Source organism: Mus pahari, chromosome 5 (genome assembly GCF_900095145.1).
Source record: "Mus pahari chromosome 5, PAHARI_EIJ_v1.1, whole genome shotgun sequence".
Lineage (NCBI taxonomy): Eukaryota > Metazoa > Chordata > Mammalia > Rodentia > Muridae > Mus > Mus pahari.
The window spans coordinates 109,690,587-109,709,422 of NC_034594.1; the positions used below are offsets into that span (position 1 = coordinate 109,690,587).

Consider the following 18,836-nt stretch of genomic DNA (forward strand, 5'->3'; position numbering starts at 1 on the left):
CTCACACACACACACACACACACACACACACACACACACACACAGTTCCTGAGCTTCTAAGACTATGTGTTCATTTTGGATAATGTGAAAACTGAAAGTGAAGATACCAGCTGGAAGACAAAGAATGATCTATTTTTTAAGAGAAGTACCTTTTTGAATATCATCTATAGGATTGGGGACGTAGCTAGGCAGAGTACTTGCCTAGCATACACAAGGCCCCAAATTCAACCCTCAACACTAGAGGGAAAATTCTAGTTCTGATATAATTTGGGCAGAACTTCATCCTTTATTGCTCTACCCTCTAGGAGGTAACAATTGATGTGCCTTTTCCCCCACAAGTTAGAGATCCTTGAAGTAATGTTCAAGAGTAGAGCTCATCAGCTGGTACCCAAGAAAGGCACACACCTTTCCCGCAAAAATAACAAGTCACACGACTGGCAGTTGTGGTGGTACACATCTTTAGTCCAAGCATTCAGGAGACACACTCAGAGGCGGGTGGATCTCTGAGTTCAAAGCCAGAATGGCCTACAGAATGAGTTCAAGGATAGCCAGGGCTAAACCTGCCTCTACAAAGGAAAAGGAAAAGGAAAAGGAAAAGGAAAAGGAAAAGGAAAAGGAAAAGGAAAAGACAACCCTAAAATCTTAATAGTCCACGTGGATCTAGTGCCCTATGCCTACGTGAGGCATAGCAAATGGCCCACAGTGTGGCTCTTCGAGAGGGTAGAGGGACTAGATCTGATATGTTAGTTGACCCTGTGCTCTACTGACACAGTAAAGAAAATTACCAAAACACAAAAATAAGACACCAATTCTCATTAACTTCAGGCTTTAAGGAAGATGTTTTAAATGACCAGAAAGCAGGGCTCGTCCTTCTGGAATACAACTAGAACTGAAAAGCAATTCCAAGGGTGCAAATCACTTATTCACTCATCTGTAAGAAAGGCTCCTTATTTTGGCCCATGAGGCCTTTTCACGTTACAGAAACAATTCCCTCACTCACCATCCAGGAATAAGAAGCTCATGAACTCCCCCTAGGAGACCAGGTGCTGTCATTTCATGTAAAAGCCACAGCCAAAGAAGCTGTTAGAAGGGTACCTTTAGAAAGTATCTCAGAGTTAGCCAGTATGTAAATTGGAGATGATGCTCAGGACCCAGTGGGAGAAATTACTGTTAAAGACCACTCCCGGAAAAGACGCTTAAGGAATGAACCATTATCCTCTAACTAAATACAGGCATAGAAGGGAACGAGACTATTTTAAAGCCACTGAAGAGTCCAATATACTATATTCAACTTCAGACTTGATCGAACTCTGTAACCACATTCTATACTTGAGTCATATGTCACTACCAGGCCGCCATTCCTGTTACTGTATGAGAGTTTGCCCCTGCCTCTCAGCAGACCACTCACAGGTTATCAGCAGGTTATGGGGGCAGGAGGAGAACTGAGGTGGCCTTTATCAACTTACTCATTAGTGACTAGGTCGAAATTCTGTACTTTTGATTTCAAGATTCCAAAGGGTAACAAGAGTAGGTGACAAGAACTTCAAAACGATCTCAAGAACTGTAGAAGTGGTTTTCCCCTAGATGAGGCCATAGCATCTGGCTAGAATTTAAGAAGAAATCAGAGTAAGACTAGAACTATTGTACAGTCTAAACATAAGCCAGCCTTTCACAGTTAAGGTGTCAGCCATACATTTGGGAGTTAGCTCAAACACTGGGTATCATTCATGGGAGGTTTAATTAAGAATCGGTTTGAATCAGACCAGCAACTAAATGCAAGAAACAGGTTAAACTTAGGAAGGTTTCTGCCTATAAGTGTTCTTTCTTTATACCGAGGGAGGCAAAAGCATGAATTGTAAAGTCAAGGAATTTGACCTAGAAACCTCAGGACAAGTTATGTGCTTCGTTCCAATAGCTTTCTCCCATCCATGGTTCCCTCTCTTAAGAGTCTGGTATGTTATAAAACTACACCTGGCCTTTCAAAATAGTCTCTAATCTATTAGATCCTGAATCCTAATAGTCCCAACAGAAGGAAACTTGCCTTCAATAGTTGGTCATTTAAGAGGATATAAAAACTAAATTCAAGGGAGGTTCCCCCACCACATCCACTTCTTTTCAATAAAAATAAGTCCTGCAGGAGTATTAACTCAAGGCTTTGAGGGTGGTTGGTCAAATATGGAAACAACCTCCCATATTTCTGAAGAAGCCTAAGTTTAAAGAGCAGTGGAAATATTCCCTTGAGCTTGGGGATTCCAAGGATCTGGAATTCCAAGTCAGATATGTTTCTTACATAAAGACCAAGGAGATTTTGACCCTTTTTTCTGTTCTTTGTAAAACAGGCCTGCTGAAAGTCCACTAAACAGGAAACTAAAAGAAAACGTCAAGCTAATAGTTTCTTCTCTAACACGTTAAAGAACATAACGGGAGGATGAGAACAAAGAGTCTAAAACAAAGGAAGGTCGGTTCCTGTACGTAGAAATGCACAGTATTTAGTAATTGCCAATAAGCCTTTAAAAACAAACAAACAAAAAACGGGAAGCATGGTCGGGAAAGTGAAGCGTCGTATGCATCGAATTGAGTTGATTTCTAGGAAAACGTGATGTGTCTGAACAACCAGCCAGATTTAAAATTCTGATGCAGAAACTTGTTCGATGGTGGCCGCCTCCTTTAAGGGCCTTACTTCTCGCTCTTCTCTAGCTCCCTTCCCTGATCCCACTACAACCGAGCTGGTGAAGAAAACGGCAAAAAGACCTTGTCTCGGGCTCAAATATCATCTAGATTGCGCGACACCTCCAGCACCACGTCGAACTCCCTTTCTGTCCTCTGCAGAATCCGGCCACTATCTATCTATCTATCTTTTCGAGTCTTCCCCCACCCCATCCCCGCTGAGGCTCCACCTCCCCCGACCCTTTCCTTTCAGACGCGCCACCCTTCTTCTAGGACTTTCACAGCCACCAGCGGCACCCCCACCCCCACGTTTCCTAATCCACTCCTGACGCCCACCTCTCCGCTGGCTCAGGATCCCCAAAGCCCTGCGGTCAGCCGACTGTGCGGCCGGCCCTGGTCCGAGCCATCCTCGTGACGGTCCCGCCTCACTCACCCTCTGTCACCTCCAGCACCTTAATCTGCTCCTCTGCAGCCGCCCGCACCTCCTGCACGGGGGACAGGATCCCGGTGAGGGTATCCACCAACGCCTCCTTCAATCCCTGTGCCACTGGACCCGGCAGCCCAGAAGCCGCACCAGCTGCCGCCGCTGCCGCCATCTTTCCTCCCCTCAGCCCGCCAGCCCCGCGGCCCGGACCCGCCACCGGATGACGGCTCCCGCGTACGGCCAATCCGCGAAGCCGCGCCTGCGCATCTAAGTACGCGGGAGCGGGCGGGGGGCGGGGATAGAACGCAGCCTCCGGAGACAGCGCCTTCTGCTGCCGGAACCGAACCGCGATTCGCCGGCCAGGAAAGCTTTGGACGTCTATGCACAGAGAAGTCTCATAACGGTTCGTAGTCCCGAAGTCGCACGCGCTGTTAGAAAACGCGCTTGGAATAAAGGCGCGTAACCTTTAGTGGCAAGGTCCTGATGGCAAGGGAGAGGGAAAGCTAGCCCTGTGGGCGTGAGCACGGAAGGCCCTGCGCCTTGTCTGCTGTGGATTGTAGTGGGCACGGAAAAGATGCCCTCCCTCACCCTCGCCCATCACCGCTCTCTACCTGCATGATTCTAGGCTCAGATTTAAGACGAGTTAGGACAGAGGTCGGGCTTTAAGGAAGGGGGTCAGAATAGCATCTTTTTAAAACTAACACCCCTCCCCTACACTAAAAACAGTAGTTATTCAGTTGGCTCCGTTTACAGTTTAGCTTTAGAGAGCCTAAGATGCTGGGGAGAGGATAGGGAAAAAGGGGCATGCAGAAAAACTGAGGTGAAATTGGCAGTAGGGAGTGGTCGCATTAGAAAAATCCAGTCTTCTAGCTTCTTAGCTTACATGAACCCAATGTCAAAAAGGGCTGTCCAGGGGAGAATACCTACAGGTGAAGGAGCATTTCTCTAAAATTATTTTTTAAAAACATTTACCTATTTTTAAAATATTTAAAGATTTTTAAGATATTTAAAAATATCTACCTATTTGTCGTTATTTTGTTTTGAGACAAGGTCATATGTGGCCCAGACTAGCCTCAAACTTGAACAAACTAGCCGTACTGGCCTTGAACTCCCTGATCTTGATCTTCCTGTTTTCACCTCCCCCACTGCAGGTATGCACCACCACACATGGCTCTAGAGTGATTCTTTATGTGACTACTATGAGTGAATCCTGCAAATTTATAGCATTACTTAATTTTTAAAAAGTGTTGGGGGAGGCCGAATGAAAGTCACCCAAGCACCTGCCGTGGGTCCCACTAAGATGGATGAACATGTGATGGGGAGATGGGAAAGATGGAGAATGTGGAGGAGATGGAGGAGAAAACCAAGCTGAAGGGTTCATACACTGTGGAGAAAGGTGAAACTGGGGACTTGAAGGCAGTGAAGAATAGGGGGATATGAGGAGGCCATGCTGAGGTCCTGGCCCCAGCTGTCCCCAAGGGCCATGTCTGGGTTCCTGGTCCTGCAGCTGTAGCTGCAGTCTGTCAATATCTGGGACCTGAATTACCATCAAAGGTAAAGTGGATGTCAATGGAATGGGCTGCTACCAGAGACCATGTGGATATCTGAGAGGCGTGCTGCCAGAGGGAGGGGAGACATGCTAATCTGAATGGCTGCACTTGATGCCATGTTTCCATCTGGACCCATACTGCTGCAGGGGTCCACAAGTCTGGTTCGAGGTCTGTGTTACCACCAAAGGCCATGCAGATGTCCCTGGTCAGGACTGCTGCCTGAGGCACTGTGCTGAGCTGGCCCTGCCCCTTGCCTGGGCAACACAGTAGAGCTGACCCTGATGGCAAGGGACCGGGTAAGCTAGCCTTGAGGACATGAGCACCGAAGGCCCTGCCCCTTGCCTGCTGTGGATTGTAGCGGGCAAGGGAGAGATGCCCTTCCCCCACCCGACCCCTCTCTACCTGCAGTAGGTGGGAGAGCTGGCACTGCCCCTCGCCTTAGGAGAGTGGGCCCTGCACCTTGCTTGGGCAGCACAGTAGAGCTGACCCCAGTGTCGAAGGCACAGGTGAGCTGAGGCCGCCTCTTACTGGCTGTGGCATTGAGCTACTGGAGAGCTTACTCTGGTGGTGCAGGGGCAGGCTGACCACCTCAGCTACTTCCCAGGCCCAGATCCAGGGCTTTGAGTTGGCCTCTTCCAACATCTACCTCAGCTATGATCTGCTGGAGTACGTTGAAGGCCTCTCCTGCAGATCCAAAGCTGCAGGAGCTCCATGACACAGGCCAACAACAGGAGATCTGAGAGGAGTCCCCATGAGGATCCACTAGTGGTAGTGTAGCAGAATCCAGAGCCCTTGAAACAGACCAATGAATCACTGCAATGAACATTTGCAAGTAAAGATGTGTGGACAAAAGGGTGTACTGGGTGACACACTGTGACATACTACAGTTCCCACGACTAGATGTTTGGGGTTTTCTTGTTTTTCTTTTTTATTCTATTTTATTGGGGGGGGGTTCAAGGGTGGAGGGCAGACATGAAGGGATGGGAAGATGAGTGGAATTGGGGTACATGATGTGAAATTCACAAAGAAATCAATAAAACATTTTTTAAAAGTGCGTGTGCGTGCGTGCCATGTCTTGGGATACCTGTAGAGGTCAGAGGACAACTTAGTGTGGAGTTTATCTTCTGCCCCCTTTATGTAAGCATGAACTCAGGTTGTCAGGTGTGACAAGTACTTCACTGCCCCCTGAGCCATCTCGTTAGCCCAACATCCGTCCCACCACCACCTCAGGGAAATCACGATGGAAGGGCTAAGGGAGAAAGGGTACTTTAATATGGCTATCCAGGGTGGTCACAGGAAATGGCCACAACATAAAGCCTCCTCCCAACAGAGCAAGTGGAGGAGATTGGAGCAAGGGATTAAAATGCAGGCCACACTGGGTGGCAGGAGAGATGGAGTGGCTGGTGCAAGCTGCTAAGGTTTAGTGCCTTGGGTGTGAATACTTTCTAGGAACATTTCTCTTATTCACAAGTGGTGAAGGAAACCAGCTAGCAGTTCCAAAAAGCAGCCCAAGACTGGTTGCTAAACTGATAATGACTGCAGCTTCAATGGCCTAATGTGAAAACTCTTTGAAAAGAACATTCTTGAGGAGTGCTCTAAACCCATCTGTCACCTCCTGTGTCAAAGAGGGCCAAGGTGGCCTGTGTTACCACAGTGCTTTCAGAGGAAAGAGAGTGCCTCTTGGTTCTCCAGCTCCATAGTGAAGAACAGTAAGGCTTATTTTCTTCTGTGTTACGGTGGCCAGGAGAAACTGAACTCCATTAAAATAGCTGTCCTTTGAGGCAAGTTCAGTTTTGCCTCCAAAAGAAAATGTGTTTCTCAACCTTCCTAATGCTGTGACACTTTAATAGTTACTTTGTGATCCCCAACTATAATATTTTTTGTTGTTCCTTCATAACTGTAATTTCGCTACTGTTATGAATTGTAATGTAAATATCCGATATGCAGGATATCTGATATGCGACCCTCGAGAAAGGGTCATTCAACCCCCAAAGGGGTCTCGGCCCACAGATTGAGAACTGTTGGTCTAGAGGCTAGTGCATTTTCAAGCTTTGCAGTGGATGGAGAACTCAAGATCTTTGCCCCCAACCCTCAAGCCTAGAAGCCTTGATTTCTGGTGAGAGAAACTGTCATAGTTAGCTTCAGCTATTAACTTGACACAAACTAGAATTACCTGTGAAGAAAGAACCTCAACTGAAGAATTAACTCCATCAGATTAGCCAAGTTTGGGAACCATTTCTTAATTGTTGATTGACATAGTGGAAGCCAGCCCACTGTAGTTAGTTCCATCCCCAGGCAGGTGGGCCTAGGCTAGCGAAGACCAAAGGGAGCAATCCAGTAAGTAGCACTCCTAAGTGGCTGTGGGTCCAAGCCCCTTCCTAGCGTTCCTGGCCTTGGCCTCCCTTTATAATGGACTATAACCTGTAAGATGAAATTAAAACCCTCCCCACGTTGCTTTTGCTCATATTAGCGGCAGCTGAAATAAAGCAGGACAGAAACTGTCCACAGTGTACAAGGAGATCTGAGAGGAGTCCCCATGAGTCTCCTCTCCTGCCCACAAAACAGAAGTAAAAAGACTCTTGCTTATTAGCATTTGGTCAGGGTAGTTTAAAAGCAGGTGGGGTTTACTTCTGAGTTAGGCAAAGGGCCACGAGCTATCTGTCATTGCATACCAAGCATTGAGATAGATGGACACAGAAACCAAGCAGAGAGTGGGCTAGGAAACCAGAGGACAATACAGGAGATAACTTTATTGAAACGCAAATGGCAGCGAACAGATGAATTCTGCTGGATGGAGACATGCCTGGTCGGCAGAGGACCCAGGGAAGGGTAGCCTCTGGTGATGGAGGAAGGCCATTTCGGCTGGCCAAGGCATGGCTTTCATTTTCAACCAATTTTTTTTTTTCATTTAAAATGAATTACTGAGGGGACAGCCCAGCTCTCTTCGTGATTGTTACCGCAACTATATACAACAATTTGCTTTCCAGATTCAGTTCTGCCTTTTCTACATCAGGTATAAAAGGGGACAGATTGGAATAGTCGAGGGTCAAATGAGAAGAAAATAAGACAAACACACACACACACACACACACACACACACACACACACACACACACACATCCTGGTTGGGATTTTTCCTACCCAGTAAGTTTTAAAAAGTGAACATTCTTGCCCATCCTCCACCTGAGGAATGCCATGCATTTGAGAAACAGACTCTTACATGAGCAGTGCTGTGTAAAACAGGATAGGGAGGGGGAAGAAAGGAAGCCAGCAGGGCCTGGAACTTACTATAAATTTGTTTTGTTAAAAGCAATAAACCAAACAGCATTAGGAAGTGGGGGTGGGGTGCAGCAGAGCTGTGTGGGAAACTGGCTGCCAGGTGCTCTTTTTAATCTTCCTTCTTAGAGAAATGCCATGGAAGCAGGATGATGTCACAGGAGCTGGGATGCAGGGAGGCAGGATGGTGTCACGGGAGCTGGGATGTAGGGAGGCAGGATGAGGTCATGGGAGCTGGCTGGATGGTGAGGGTGATTTTAGTGTTTTACTCCTGCTTTCCTTGAACTTTAGCCCCTCCTTCCAGTACTTAGTCCCTGAGCTCAGGAGACCTGGTACTAGTGATTTTTAATACTCTACACAAAAGTGCTTTTATAGAAAGAAAACTGACAAATTTGAAACAAAACCACTTCTAAAAGTTTCAACTCTTACATGGCCATATCAACTAGTTTGTGAGTTTGGAAATCCATGAAGCTCTTTCTGAAAAAAGAAAAAAAATTTTTTTTAAAGAGGATTTTATTTTGTTCTATTTGCCGAGTACTGTATTTAGGTCCTGGTGTGGGAAAAGGCAAGGTTGAACTTAAGGACGAAGATAACGTTATTTTCACTGTGTAGAACTCTCTCCTGTGGGCAGAGCAGAGACATGGCCTTTCTAGCGTAACTGGAGCCCCACAGCTGTCGGCTGCTCATCAGTACTCTTAACCACTTAAAGAAGGGAGAGGGTTGTTGCCAGGAGAACGTTTTATCATAGAAATGCAAATTAGATTTTATTTTACTTTTTTTTTTTACACTATTATCAGAAAAAGAATTCGTCAAAAAAGGACGAGACCTCCAACATGATTCTTCCATTGAAGCCCCATAGTTTGCCAGATAGAAATTTCAGAGGCAGGAAGTTTCTTATTAGAGGCTGCACTCAGATAGGAAAGAGTGAGCTCCCCTGACTTCCACTTCCAAGTACATGCTTTCACTGTCAACTCCCAGAAACCTACGTATGAGAAAAATGACTCTGAGATGTTAACATCTGAATCAGACTGTAGATGCTTCTTATTTGGGGTCTCCAAACATCCTGGAGCAAGGACTCTCAGACATTGGATTCACTACAGAACTGCTAAAAGCATTGCCAGGCACTGCCACAAAGGTTTGACTTGATAAATCTGGATTAGAGCCTGGGAATTTTATTCCTAACACATTCCTACATGCTGCTGTTGCTCGTCTGAAAACATCCATCTAGTGCCACCACTGTATGGAACGAAAGGTTGAATCAAGAATCAGGGGTTCCCCTTCTAGGATTACGGCAGAGAATGTTTCCTGTGACATAAGTCATTAAGGAAAACGGCCAGAACATCAAACCGGAATGAACTAATATAAATAGGTGAACTTTTTAACTGTCATTTTCTCCCTGCGGCCAGAGTGTATACCAGTGTATCCTGGGTAGTAGGGAGAGCCAAGCTGGTGGCCCAGTTATCCCTGAGCAGGTTGAGGACTGATAAGGCTGATTCAGTGATGAAGAACGTCTTCAGGCTTTGGCCATTTGGAACATTTTTGGGCCTCCTTGTTGGGAACTGTCATGTATAGTTCTTACTACAGAGTGTATTATAGCTGAGCCCAGTGATGCAGGCTGAAATGCCAATTACTTGAGAGGCGTGCGTGCGTGCGTGCGTGCGTGTGTGTGTGTGTGTGTGTGTGTGTGTGTGTGTGTGTAGAATCATCAAATTCAAAGCTTGCTTGGAATATTTACTGAATTCAGAGCCATTATGGACAACTTAGTAAAGGCTAGAGAGCGAGCTCAGTGATGGGTACTTGCTGAGTGTATGAGAAACCCCAGCTGTTGGTACATCCATCTTATCCATGTCTATTAGCCAACCTGTTATTACAACCATTTCACTTCTTACCACGGGGGTTGTTGGCTCATGGAGCCGGTTTACCAGCTTCGATTTAGCTAATGCACAGGACTTTGGGAAAGAAGGATACAGAATGAGAAGGAGCTTTAATTAATCATCTGAGTCACTTCAACACTCGAACCCTGGATTAGATTTGTGATCAGCACAACTTCCTCTCCCAAACCCCTATGCCATAAAAAAGATCATTAATGTCATTTCGATCACCTCATCAGGCATGTGCCCTCTGTGCACATGCTGGCTGCTGGGAATGAGTTCCATCTGGGGTGATGGGAGGTGGTGTGAGAGCCTACTACTTTTCTGGAATAGGACAAGAAACAGTTCATCATCAGAGTCCTGGAAGGGGGTGGCACTCCTGTGAATAGCATGATTCATCTTTGAGAGCTATCAGGAATGAGACAAGTACATGAAGTCCACATAGACTCTTGTAAACTAGAAAAACCATACAGCACAAAATGAAAAGAGGAGGAAAAAAAAATCATTATTTTGTCTTAGGTCCACCAGAATGGACAGATTAGAAGGTTGGTAATTCAAGACCCAAATGTTTACCAACCGAGAAAATTTTCTTGTGGGCTCTCTCTGTGATCTTTTATCCCATTCTCCTTCTTTGCCAGCCTCTACCTTCCAAATGATTAGACTACGTGAAAGACACTGGAATAAGGATTTACAGAGACAAATAAGGACCAACGAGTTACCAGAAAGCAGGTATCAAAAATAATGTTCCATAAAGCCCCAGAAGATAACAACAAACTGCTCGTGTGTGAGAGCTTAGGACAGAGACAGAAAATGCACAGACATCAGGTCCCATAGCAGCCTCCAATACCTAGTATTTTATTTTAGTGCTTAGGCAGGGACTGAGAAACAAACACATTGAACACAACTTATTGGTCTTCATCCCCAAGTGCAAGGGACTCTGGCGAGCCTCTCCTGGAGCTGAGGGCCTCCAAAGGTTGATGTTCTTCACTAGCCAACTTTGGTGAGGGATGGAATCAGGAGCTGGAAGGAAAGGGACTGACTAGCAAAAGTTGCAGAATTAAGATAGGTTGCATTCTTCTGAAGGTGCCTGGAGATTGGGAATTTAGCTGTGGGACCCAGTTTTTCCTTTCTGAGGAGTCCTAGTAGTTTCAACCAAGAAGTGTGTAGGTTGGGAGGGTTGCTGCGGCTTTGCTCTTTGCCGTGAATTCTTAGGCAGTGAGGGGGAGCTCAGGCTTTTCGATTCTTAGAAATCTGGATGAGCATCCCAAGGGGTTATAGCACCATGAGGAGGCTCAACCTTCCGAAACCGCCACAGAACCATGATCCCTTTTTTGAGATGGTTGATCCTACTGTGAGGGGCCCAGATGTGCAACTGTAAACAGGGTCCCAGGCTCCAGAAGGAAAGTGTAAGCTTTGAGAGCACTTCACTAGATGGGGGCGCACTTCCTGGAGGACAGCTATTTGAGGCCTGAACTAAATGCAGCAGTCAACTGAGAAGAGGGTGGTGGATCCCAGGAATAGAAATGAAGTTAAAGTATGTGAGGCCTCCAGAATCAACTTGCTGCAGACCCAAATAAAATTCTCGATGGTATCCATAGTTACCACAGAGACACCCTCTCTGTGGTCTGAGGCAGTTGGAATGGAAGAAGGCATTTCCTACTTTCCTTCTTCTTAAGTAGCCAGTAACATCTGTGTCAGAAGGCACTGGCTGGGCAGCACCAGAAAAGAGAGTGAAAGGCTCAAGCGTGAGGATGTTATCGAAAGTCTGAGCCTTGCCATGTACTGGAGCTTTGGATAGGGTTCAGAAGAGACCTATGTCCAAAGTAGGCCTATCCAGTCTTCCCTTCCTTCTAAGTTGGAACACCCAGCTCTGGGGGCCTTCTCATTCTGCACAGCAGAGACCTTAAGGCAGTGATTTCAGCACCATCCTCGGCCAGCCAGCCTCTTCCCACCACAGAACTGCATATTTTGCAGCTGAGTTGGGGATCTTCACGGCTCGTGGAATTAGCAGCAGGAGCAGCAAGTCTCCAGAATAAAGGACCCTGTCATCCCTGGGGCCACCAGGTGAATCTAGAAGCTTTTGCCAAGGGCCGAAGGGCACAAGCGGGACAAGCGAGACCTTCTTGAGGATCAATGGAAACAGACTGTTAAGAGTCAGGTGCATGTAATTCCTTGGTTGGGTGGAACAATGGCCCAGGTTAGTTTGCCTAACGAATCTTGGTATAGATTCTGGTAAGTCGTGTGCTACTTAGGAATCTGAAGAGATATTCTTAGGTCCAGGCTTATAGTATATATCCCTGAACTGCAGAGCGCTGACACATTAGCCCATGAGTCGGCTCGACCTGGAATCCGGTTCCACTGGTTTCCAGAAGTGACAGAAGTAGATTTTCCCACTCAAGACAAGCAAGATTCTATAGTTTTCCAGGCTTCATTTAAACTGATCCCCAATCTTCTGCCTACAACATATTGGAGAATCTAATCAAAGGTTTCTTTTAATTGACTCCTTGGGCTTCACCTGCATCTCTTAGATGAGCTTCAAGGTCCAGATAATAAAGGGGTGGTTACTTAAAGAAGATTAACATTGCCTCCTAGACCCTGAACTTAAGGACCAAGTCTTGTCTTTTTCTTAAACATAGTGACTGGTACTCAGTTAAATACTCATTAAATACTTGTCAAACGAAGGAGTGTGGGTAGGAAGAGGGCAACTTCTGCAAGACGTAGATCTCTTTGGAAGGCAGATATTGGCCACCAAGTCAAATTCTTTTGAGCCTTTTATTCTGATCTGAAGCAGGTCACACGGTTGCTCCATCTCTTATAAGTGACTATTCACCTGTCAAATAATAAGGGCTAGCTAGGGAATCTTGATTCAGTCAGGCAAAGTGGCTACCATCCAAATAGTGCAGTGAGGGCCCAAACAGGCCATAAGACAGGCAGGTGTTTCCAGTATATTGGTTTTCCTCTCAGTCCATGATGAAGCTCTGGGTAGGTCTATCATGCCGAAGGACGGCAGTTGAGCTTCCAGGTAGAACATGTGCTTTCTCAAAAGGAATCAGAGACGGAGTTATTCTTCTCTAACTATTATGAGCCAGTGTTTCTTGTCCCATGTAAGCCCTAAGGATGCCAGCGAGAGTGCCATGGGAGCTAACTTGTACCAATATTATGGAATTAAATTCTCCAAAGAAAACCCACTTGGAAAGCAAAATTATCCCCTGGAAGGAAACCCAAGTGTCTCATTGACTTGAGGGAACTGGAAAGGGGCGGGGGCAAATAAATAGGCAAATGGAAGGAAAAAATAGAAATAAATTTTTAAAAATTAAAAAGTAGCGCTTGTTGACTTTCATGCGCGTTCAGTTAGAGGGCAGAAAAAGACAGCTCGTGGTCTTTCTCCGAAGGCTGTGATATTACTCTTGTGGTTTGGTGACATTTTAGGTTGGCAGCCATCTTGCGATGTCCCCCCTTGTCATCCAGAAGGCAAGATCTGGCAGCTCTCTTTCCATCTTGACAACTGGGCCCCTCCTTCCAGCTTCATCTTTTCCATTGCCGTTTTTACCTTCTACGGGTTGATTTACACATATATTTTTTGTTTTGTTTTGTATTGGTTTTTTTTTTTTTGTTTTTTTGTTTTTTTGTTAAACCACATGCTTCTTTTTTCTGGGCTCTGGCCAGATCTCTGGGGGGAGGCTGTTGGCAGTGTCGACAGAACTGGGAAGGGTTTGCAAGAAAATCTGTAGAGCTCCCTGCCTCCCTTAGATTTGCCCACATGGGACTGTCTCAGAGGTGTTCCTGAGGACCAGCTTGGAACTGCTGTAGTTGGTTTTTGTTTGTTTGTTTATGTCTTCTGAATCCCTCCCCAGAAAGCCCAAGAGTTTGTAGGTGAAACAAAACTTGAAGAAAAGACCAGAATCATCTTTTCTCCTAAGTCGTAAGAGGAGGCCAGCAAATGTATTTAAGGGGCACGGAGTTCTCAAACTCCACCTCCTTCAATTCCTAATAGGAAGTTCTCAAAGGTTCAGCACCGAGAACCCATCCCTCCTGCTGCCCTCTTCTTCCCTCCTGTTCTCTTAGCGGGGCTGGGGAGCCAGAGCTATGAAGGAAGAGGGCAGAGGAGAGCTAATGATGCTGAAGCCAGCCTTCTGCCCTCCAGGGTGACAGTGACTGCTGGGCGGGTCCTCAGAGTGTCGCCTGGAGGTTGGGGTCCAGGATAGTCTCTCGATCTGGTGACTCAATGTAGTTGGCAGCTTCTTGAAGTTTCAACAGCATGGCCATCTAAAAAGAGGCAGACATGGGTGAATGCAAGAGAGGGGTGCTGGGTCCTGCCTACAGGGAAACCCAACCCAACGCGATCAGCCAAACACTAATCCTGTATCATGGGTCTGATCCTTGGTGTGTCTAAGAACATGGAGTTTAGAGATGGTTCATAAAGAAGTGACAACTGCTTCAATCCTGATTGTAACCCATGCACACCAACTGTCCCCTGGTATACCTTTGTTATACAAGCTGTCATGGGTGCAGAGGATACCAAAGAACAATACTTCCCATGTTTCAAGATGCACTCCAGGAAATGGTAGAGGTCAATACCTACCAGCTTATACCAGGAGTAATGAGAGAAGCGCTGTAATTGGCCCTGGATTCTTGGAATTCCCTTGCAGTAGATTATACCCCAACAGCTAGGTTCTGTGCTATCCCCAGACACTGTGTCAAGTCTATCTTTTTTTTTTTTTTAAAGACTTATTTATTTATTTATTATATGTAAGTACACTATAGCTGACACACCAGAAGACAGCATCAGATCTCATTACAGATGGTTGTGAGCCACCATGTGGTTGCTGGGATTTGAACTCAGGACCTCTGGAAGAGCAGTCGGTGCTCTTAACCGCTGAGCCATCTCTCCAGCCCCCTGTGTCAAGTCTACCACCTCAGCGTACTCCTCTGCTCCTCCCTTTTATAGTTCAAGCTTCAGCTAAGCGAGTCTGTTTGGTGCTACTCACACAACTGGTGGCCTTTTCTGTCTATGTTATTCATCAGTCTTCCAACCAAAAAGTGTCTTGACATAGAAAACAGCTGTTTTCAACAAAGTCAAAATTTAAGTAAAACTATATTATGGCTCCATTGGAATTATTCCCTACTGAAAAGGCACAATGGCAAGATCAACTGATTTGTGTATGTTAAGTTTCATTGCATTCTGCTAACTTACCCTCTAACATGCTTTTAGTAAAAAACATCCCCACAGTGGAGTACAAAAGTCTGTGCTTCAGACACTCGTCTATTACCAATGTAAAGGAGCAGCTCCTTGACTTAATTTGCATTTCCTCATTGTTAGACAGGTTGGGGATCTTATGTCCTTATGTCACTTGTATTTCCTCTAGTCAAATGTCTCTTGTAGCTTTCACTCTGTCTTTGGTTTATAAGCTTTTTTTTTTTCATGTAATTTACATTTATTTTTTATTGGGGTGTGTGTGTGTGTGTGTGTGTGAGAGAGAGAGAGAGAGAGAGAGAGATGCAGGTGAATGTGGCTGTGTACGAGCCATGGCATACATGTGGAGGTCAGTGAACAACTTTTGGAAGTCATTTCTCTCCTGAAACTAGATGTTAGCTCTGTGTGACAAATTCTTTTACCTTTTGATCCATTTTGCCAGCCCTGAGAGTGTCTTTTAACTTTATATATTGAAGATGCTAATTGCTTTGGCTAGATCCATTAGAAGTATCTCCCCCTAGCTTACATTTTATAGACTCCATGCAGCTGATGAAATCTCAGCTAAAAATCAAGGGAGGCAGAAGGGAAAGTGCCCGCATCCCTTACTGTGCTATTTCCTTGGTTGATGAGAGTTTCTACATTTTGAATTTTTATTATTTTTAATTGTGTGTGTCTGCATGTAGGTATGTCCACATGAACACAGTGCCCACTTAGATCAGCTGTGTCAGATCTCCGCAGAGCTGGAGTCCTAAGCTTAGATGGGTGACGAAAACTGAATCTGTGTTCTCTGCAAGAACAGCAAATGCTTACTTGTAAGAGCTGAGTCACCTCTCCAGCTCTTCTTTGGTCTCTTTTTCTTTCTTTCTTTTTTTTTTTTTTTGGTTTTTTGAGACAGGGTTTCTCTGTATAGCCCTGGCTGTCCTGGAACTCACTTGGTAGACCAGGCTGGCCTCGAACTCAGAAATCCGCCTGCCTCTGCCTCCCGAGTGCTAGGATTAAAGGTGTGCGCCACCATGCCCGGCTTTTTGGTCTATTTTCTTACACAGACTGTGGGAAACTTGGGTCTTGGCTAGAATACATTTTCCCAAATATCTTATTTAGCTTCAGCTAGGATGCAGGCATGAGGTCAACCCAAGAATCCCGATGCTCAGCGTTCCTCGCTGGCCTCCTTCTGGTCCTGGCTTTGCTGAAACCCTTCAATGCCCGAGCCCCATCAGCACATACACAAAGAGTAGATGAACTCAGTTCTGTAATCCTCTGTGACTCTTTCTTAGAGGACTCACCAGGGGGTCTGAGTCGAGGGAGTTTGGGGTGCTGTCTTTAACTGTCCTATCCTCCGGAGGCGAGGCAGTGCTGTGGGGGCCCACAGAAGGCGGGGGCAGGTGGTAGAGCTTCGATTGGTCTTGTTGGGCCGACGGCCAGGGAAGAGTGTCTCGGACCCATTCTACTGGATCTTCCCAAGCAGCTTTCTGTCCATGAACCTGGAGAGGAAAAAAACATGAACAATGACAGGGGCAACAGAATGGAAATTTACTATGTTGTCTCGCCTGGGTTTCATAAAAAAATACGGTCCCGGGAAATACATCATCCATCCTTAAACAGAAAGACTCGAGGTTTTTATCTATGTAGTTGAACGTCTCATAAAACAAGTTGGTCTAAGCTTCCAGAAAAATTAAGAATAATTTCTCATATTGTCATAAAAGTTGTTAGGTAGGGTCTCACTATATAGCTCTTCCTAGCCTGGAACTCATTGTGTAGACAAGGCTGGCCTTGAACTCACAGAGCTTATCCGTCTCTGCCTTCCAACTGCAAGTGTTGGGATTAAAGGCATGTGCCACCATAGGCCTAGATAATTTAAAACAAACTAACAAACACAACAGTATCACTATGTGGTCCTGGCTGTCATGGTGCTTGCTATGTAATGTAGTCCAGGCTGGCCTCAAACTCATGGCTTCCAGAGATTATCGTCATGTGCTACATACCTACTTAAACCTTAAAAATTGATAATTTTTTGCACTAGATAGTGCAGGCTGGCCTCAAATCTGTGACACTCACGCTTTGTCCACTTGCTAGAATTAAAGGCATGTGACACACCATGGCCTAAAATTAACTAACAATGCATTTAGTTAGTTAGTAGTTGGTATCTGGGAATTGAGACTAGGGACTTAAGTCTAGTAGACAAGTGATCTACCATCTCCAGTCCTATAATTACTTATTTTATTTTAAAATAAAAATTGCACCAATGATAGGTGCTACAAAAGGATAGGATCCAGGCAAAAGAAACATGAATCTTGAGAGAGAGAGTATAAAGCTATGCTTTTCTCCAGTTTCAACTCTGCCATAGCTGCTGCTGTGGGTGGTTTCTGTCCATGTGGTGGATAAATGAATAGATATTAGTCCATGGTAAAAGTGCAAAGCCCTGGGTGACGCTGCATGGCTTGGGCACAGCCATCCTGACTGTACAGAGGCTCACTGGGATGTGCAGACTGCGAGACTAGGCAAATGTTCAAGTGACTCCTTCATCTAGCTATGCGATGTTTTATTTGTGAGTCTCTGGAAAAAAAGCAATTAAAATAATATAGAATCATATATATTTATAAAGCACAGCATATTTAAAACACATATCAGTTGTAGAATGGTCAAATCAGTCTAATGATCTTCTATTTTGTGGAAGAACACTTTATATTTTCTTTTAAATAATTGCTCTTAGTTGCCAAGTCATACAGCCTATCTCTTGAACTTATCCCCTCTGTCTGGATGAACCTCTGTATCCTCTGGCTGACATGGACCCCACTCACCTCTCTTCTCTGCCTCTATGGGTTTGGCTTTGGTAAGCTCCACATGTAGGTGAGAACGTGTATCAAACATGCATTAGTATTATTTTTTTTTATCCCTGGCTTATTTCATGTAACATAATGTTCTGTAGGTTCATCTGATTTACTGGTCATCCTAACTGACCCATATCCACGTCCACACTGCGTTCGTTGTATGTACTGTCCATTCACCCATGAGAGATGCCTACCTTATACTACAACTATGTACAAATTTTATGACCTTGTAATTATACTTTCCAGGGAGTAATACTTCAATTTTAGTCATATATAATATCTAATTTATTTATTTATTTATTTTGGTATTTCAAGACAGGGTTTCTCTGTGCACTAGAAGCCCTGGTTGTCCTGGACTCACTCTGTAGACCAGGCTGGTCTCAAACTCACAGAGATCCAACTGCCTCTGCCTCTAAATACTGGGTTTAAAGGCGTGCACTACTGCTGCCTGGCTAGATATTATCTTTTAAATCGGAAATCTACTAAGTATACTGCAAAATTTTCTTAACAATACCACAAAATTTATAAATAAAATAATAACTCATAGTATTTGCTAGAAAACACCTTTAGAAATTTAATATGTCATCGTAAAAATCTATCTCAATAAAATTACTTTTATGTGTGATACATCACTGAGAACTACCACTACCAATCATTGAATCACAGGATGTTAGTTAGAATGGATGTCAGTAATCATTGTGAGATAATTAGAGGTGGTCACCTAATTTCACAATCGTATCTAAATAGCTATTTCTCAGACAAGACATACAAAAAAAAAAAAAAAAAAAAGTCACTTCAATATACTCAGGACCACTAATCACTACCAATCAAAACCAAAATTAGTTAAGAGCTCACCCCAGTAAGAATGGTGGGTGAGCCAGGCGGTGGTGGTGCACGCCTTTAATCCCAGCACTTGGGAGGCAGAGGCAGATGGATTTCTGAGTTCGAGGCCAGCCTGGTCTACAAAGTGAGTTCCAGGACAGCCAGGGCTATACAGAGAAACCCTGTCTCGAAAAAACCAAAAAA

General features: G+C 45.0%; 2 protein-coding genes across 7 annotated transcripts in view; both read right to left on the reverse strand.

Annotated features, from left to right (window-relative positions):
• Positions 1-3,332, reverse strand: part of Ipo9 (importin 9) — a 51,733-nt gene extending 48,401 nt beyond the window's left edge. For 2 of the 3 annotated variants that reach the window (XM_029538614.1, XM_029538613.1), the window contains exon 1: positions 3,101-3,332. Coding sequence is in view for 1 of the 3 variants with exons in the window: in XM_021197419.1 (XP_021053078.1) it covers positions 3,101-3,263 (163 nt within the window). In the remaining 2 variants the exon portion in view is untranslated. The remainder of the gene's footprint in view (positions 1-3,100) is intronic. The other variant, XM_021197419.1, reaches the window with a different exon arrangement.
• Positions 3,333-7,370: 4,038 nt separating this feature from the next.
• Nav1 (neuron navigator 1) overlaps positions 7,371-18,836 on the reverse strand; it is a 255,032-nt gene continuing 243,566 nt past the window's right edge. For all 4 annotated transcript variants that reach the window (XM_029538188.1, XM_029538187.1, XM_029538186.1 and 1 more), the window contains 2 exons: positions 16,266-16,463; positions 7,371-14,054 (listed from right to left, as the gene is read on the reverse strand). In XM_029538188.1, coding sequence (XP_029394048.1) covers positions 13,959-14,054; positions 16,266-16,463 — 294 coding nt within the window. In that variant the 3' untranslated portion in view covers positions 7,371-13,958. The remainder of the gene's footprint in view (positions 14,055-16,265; positions 16,464-18,836) is intronic.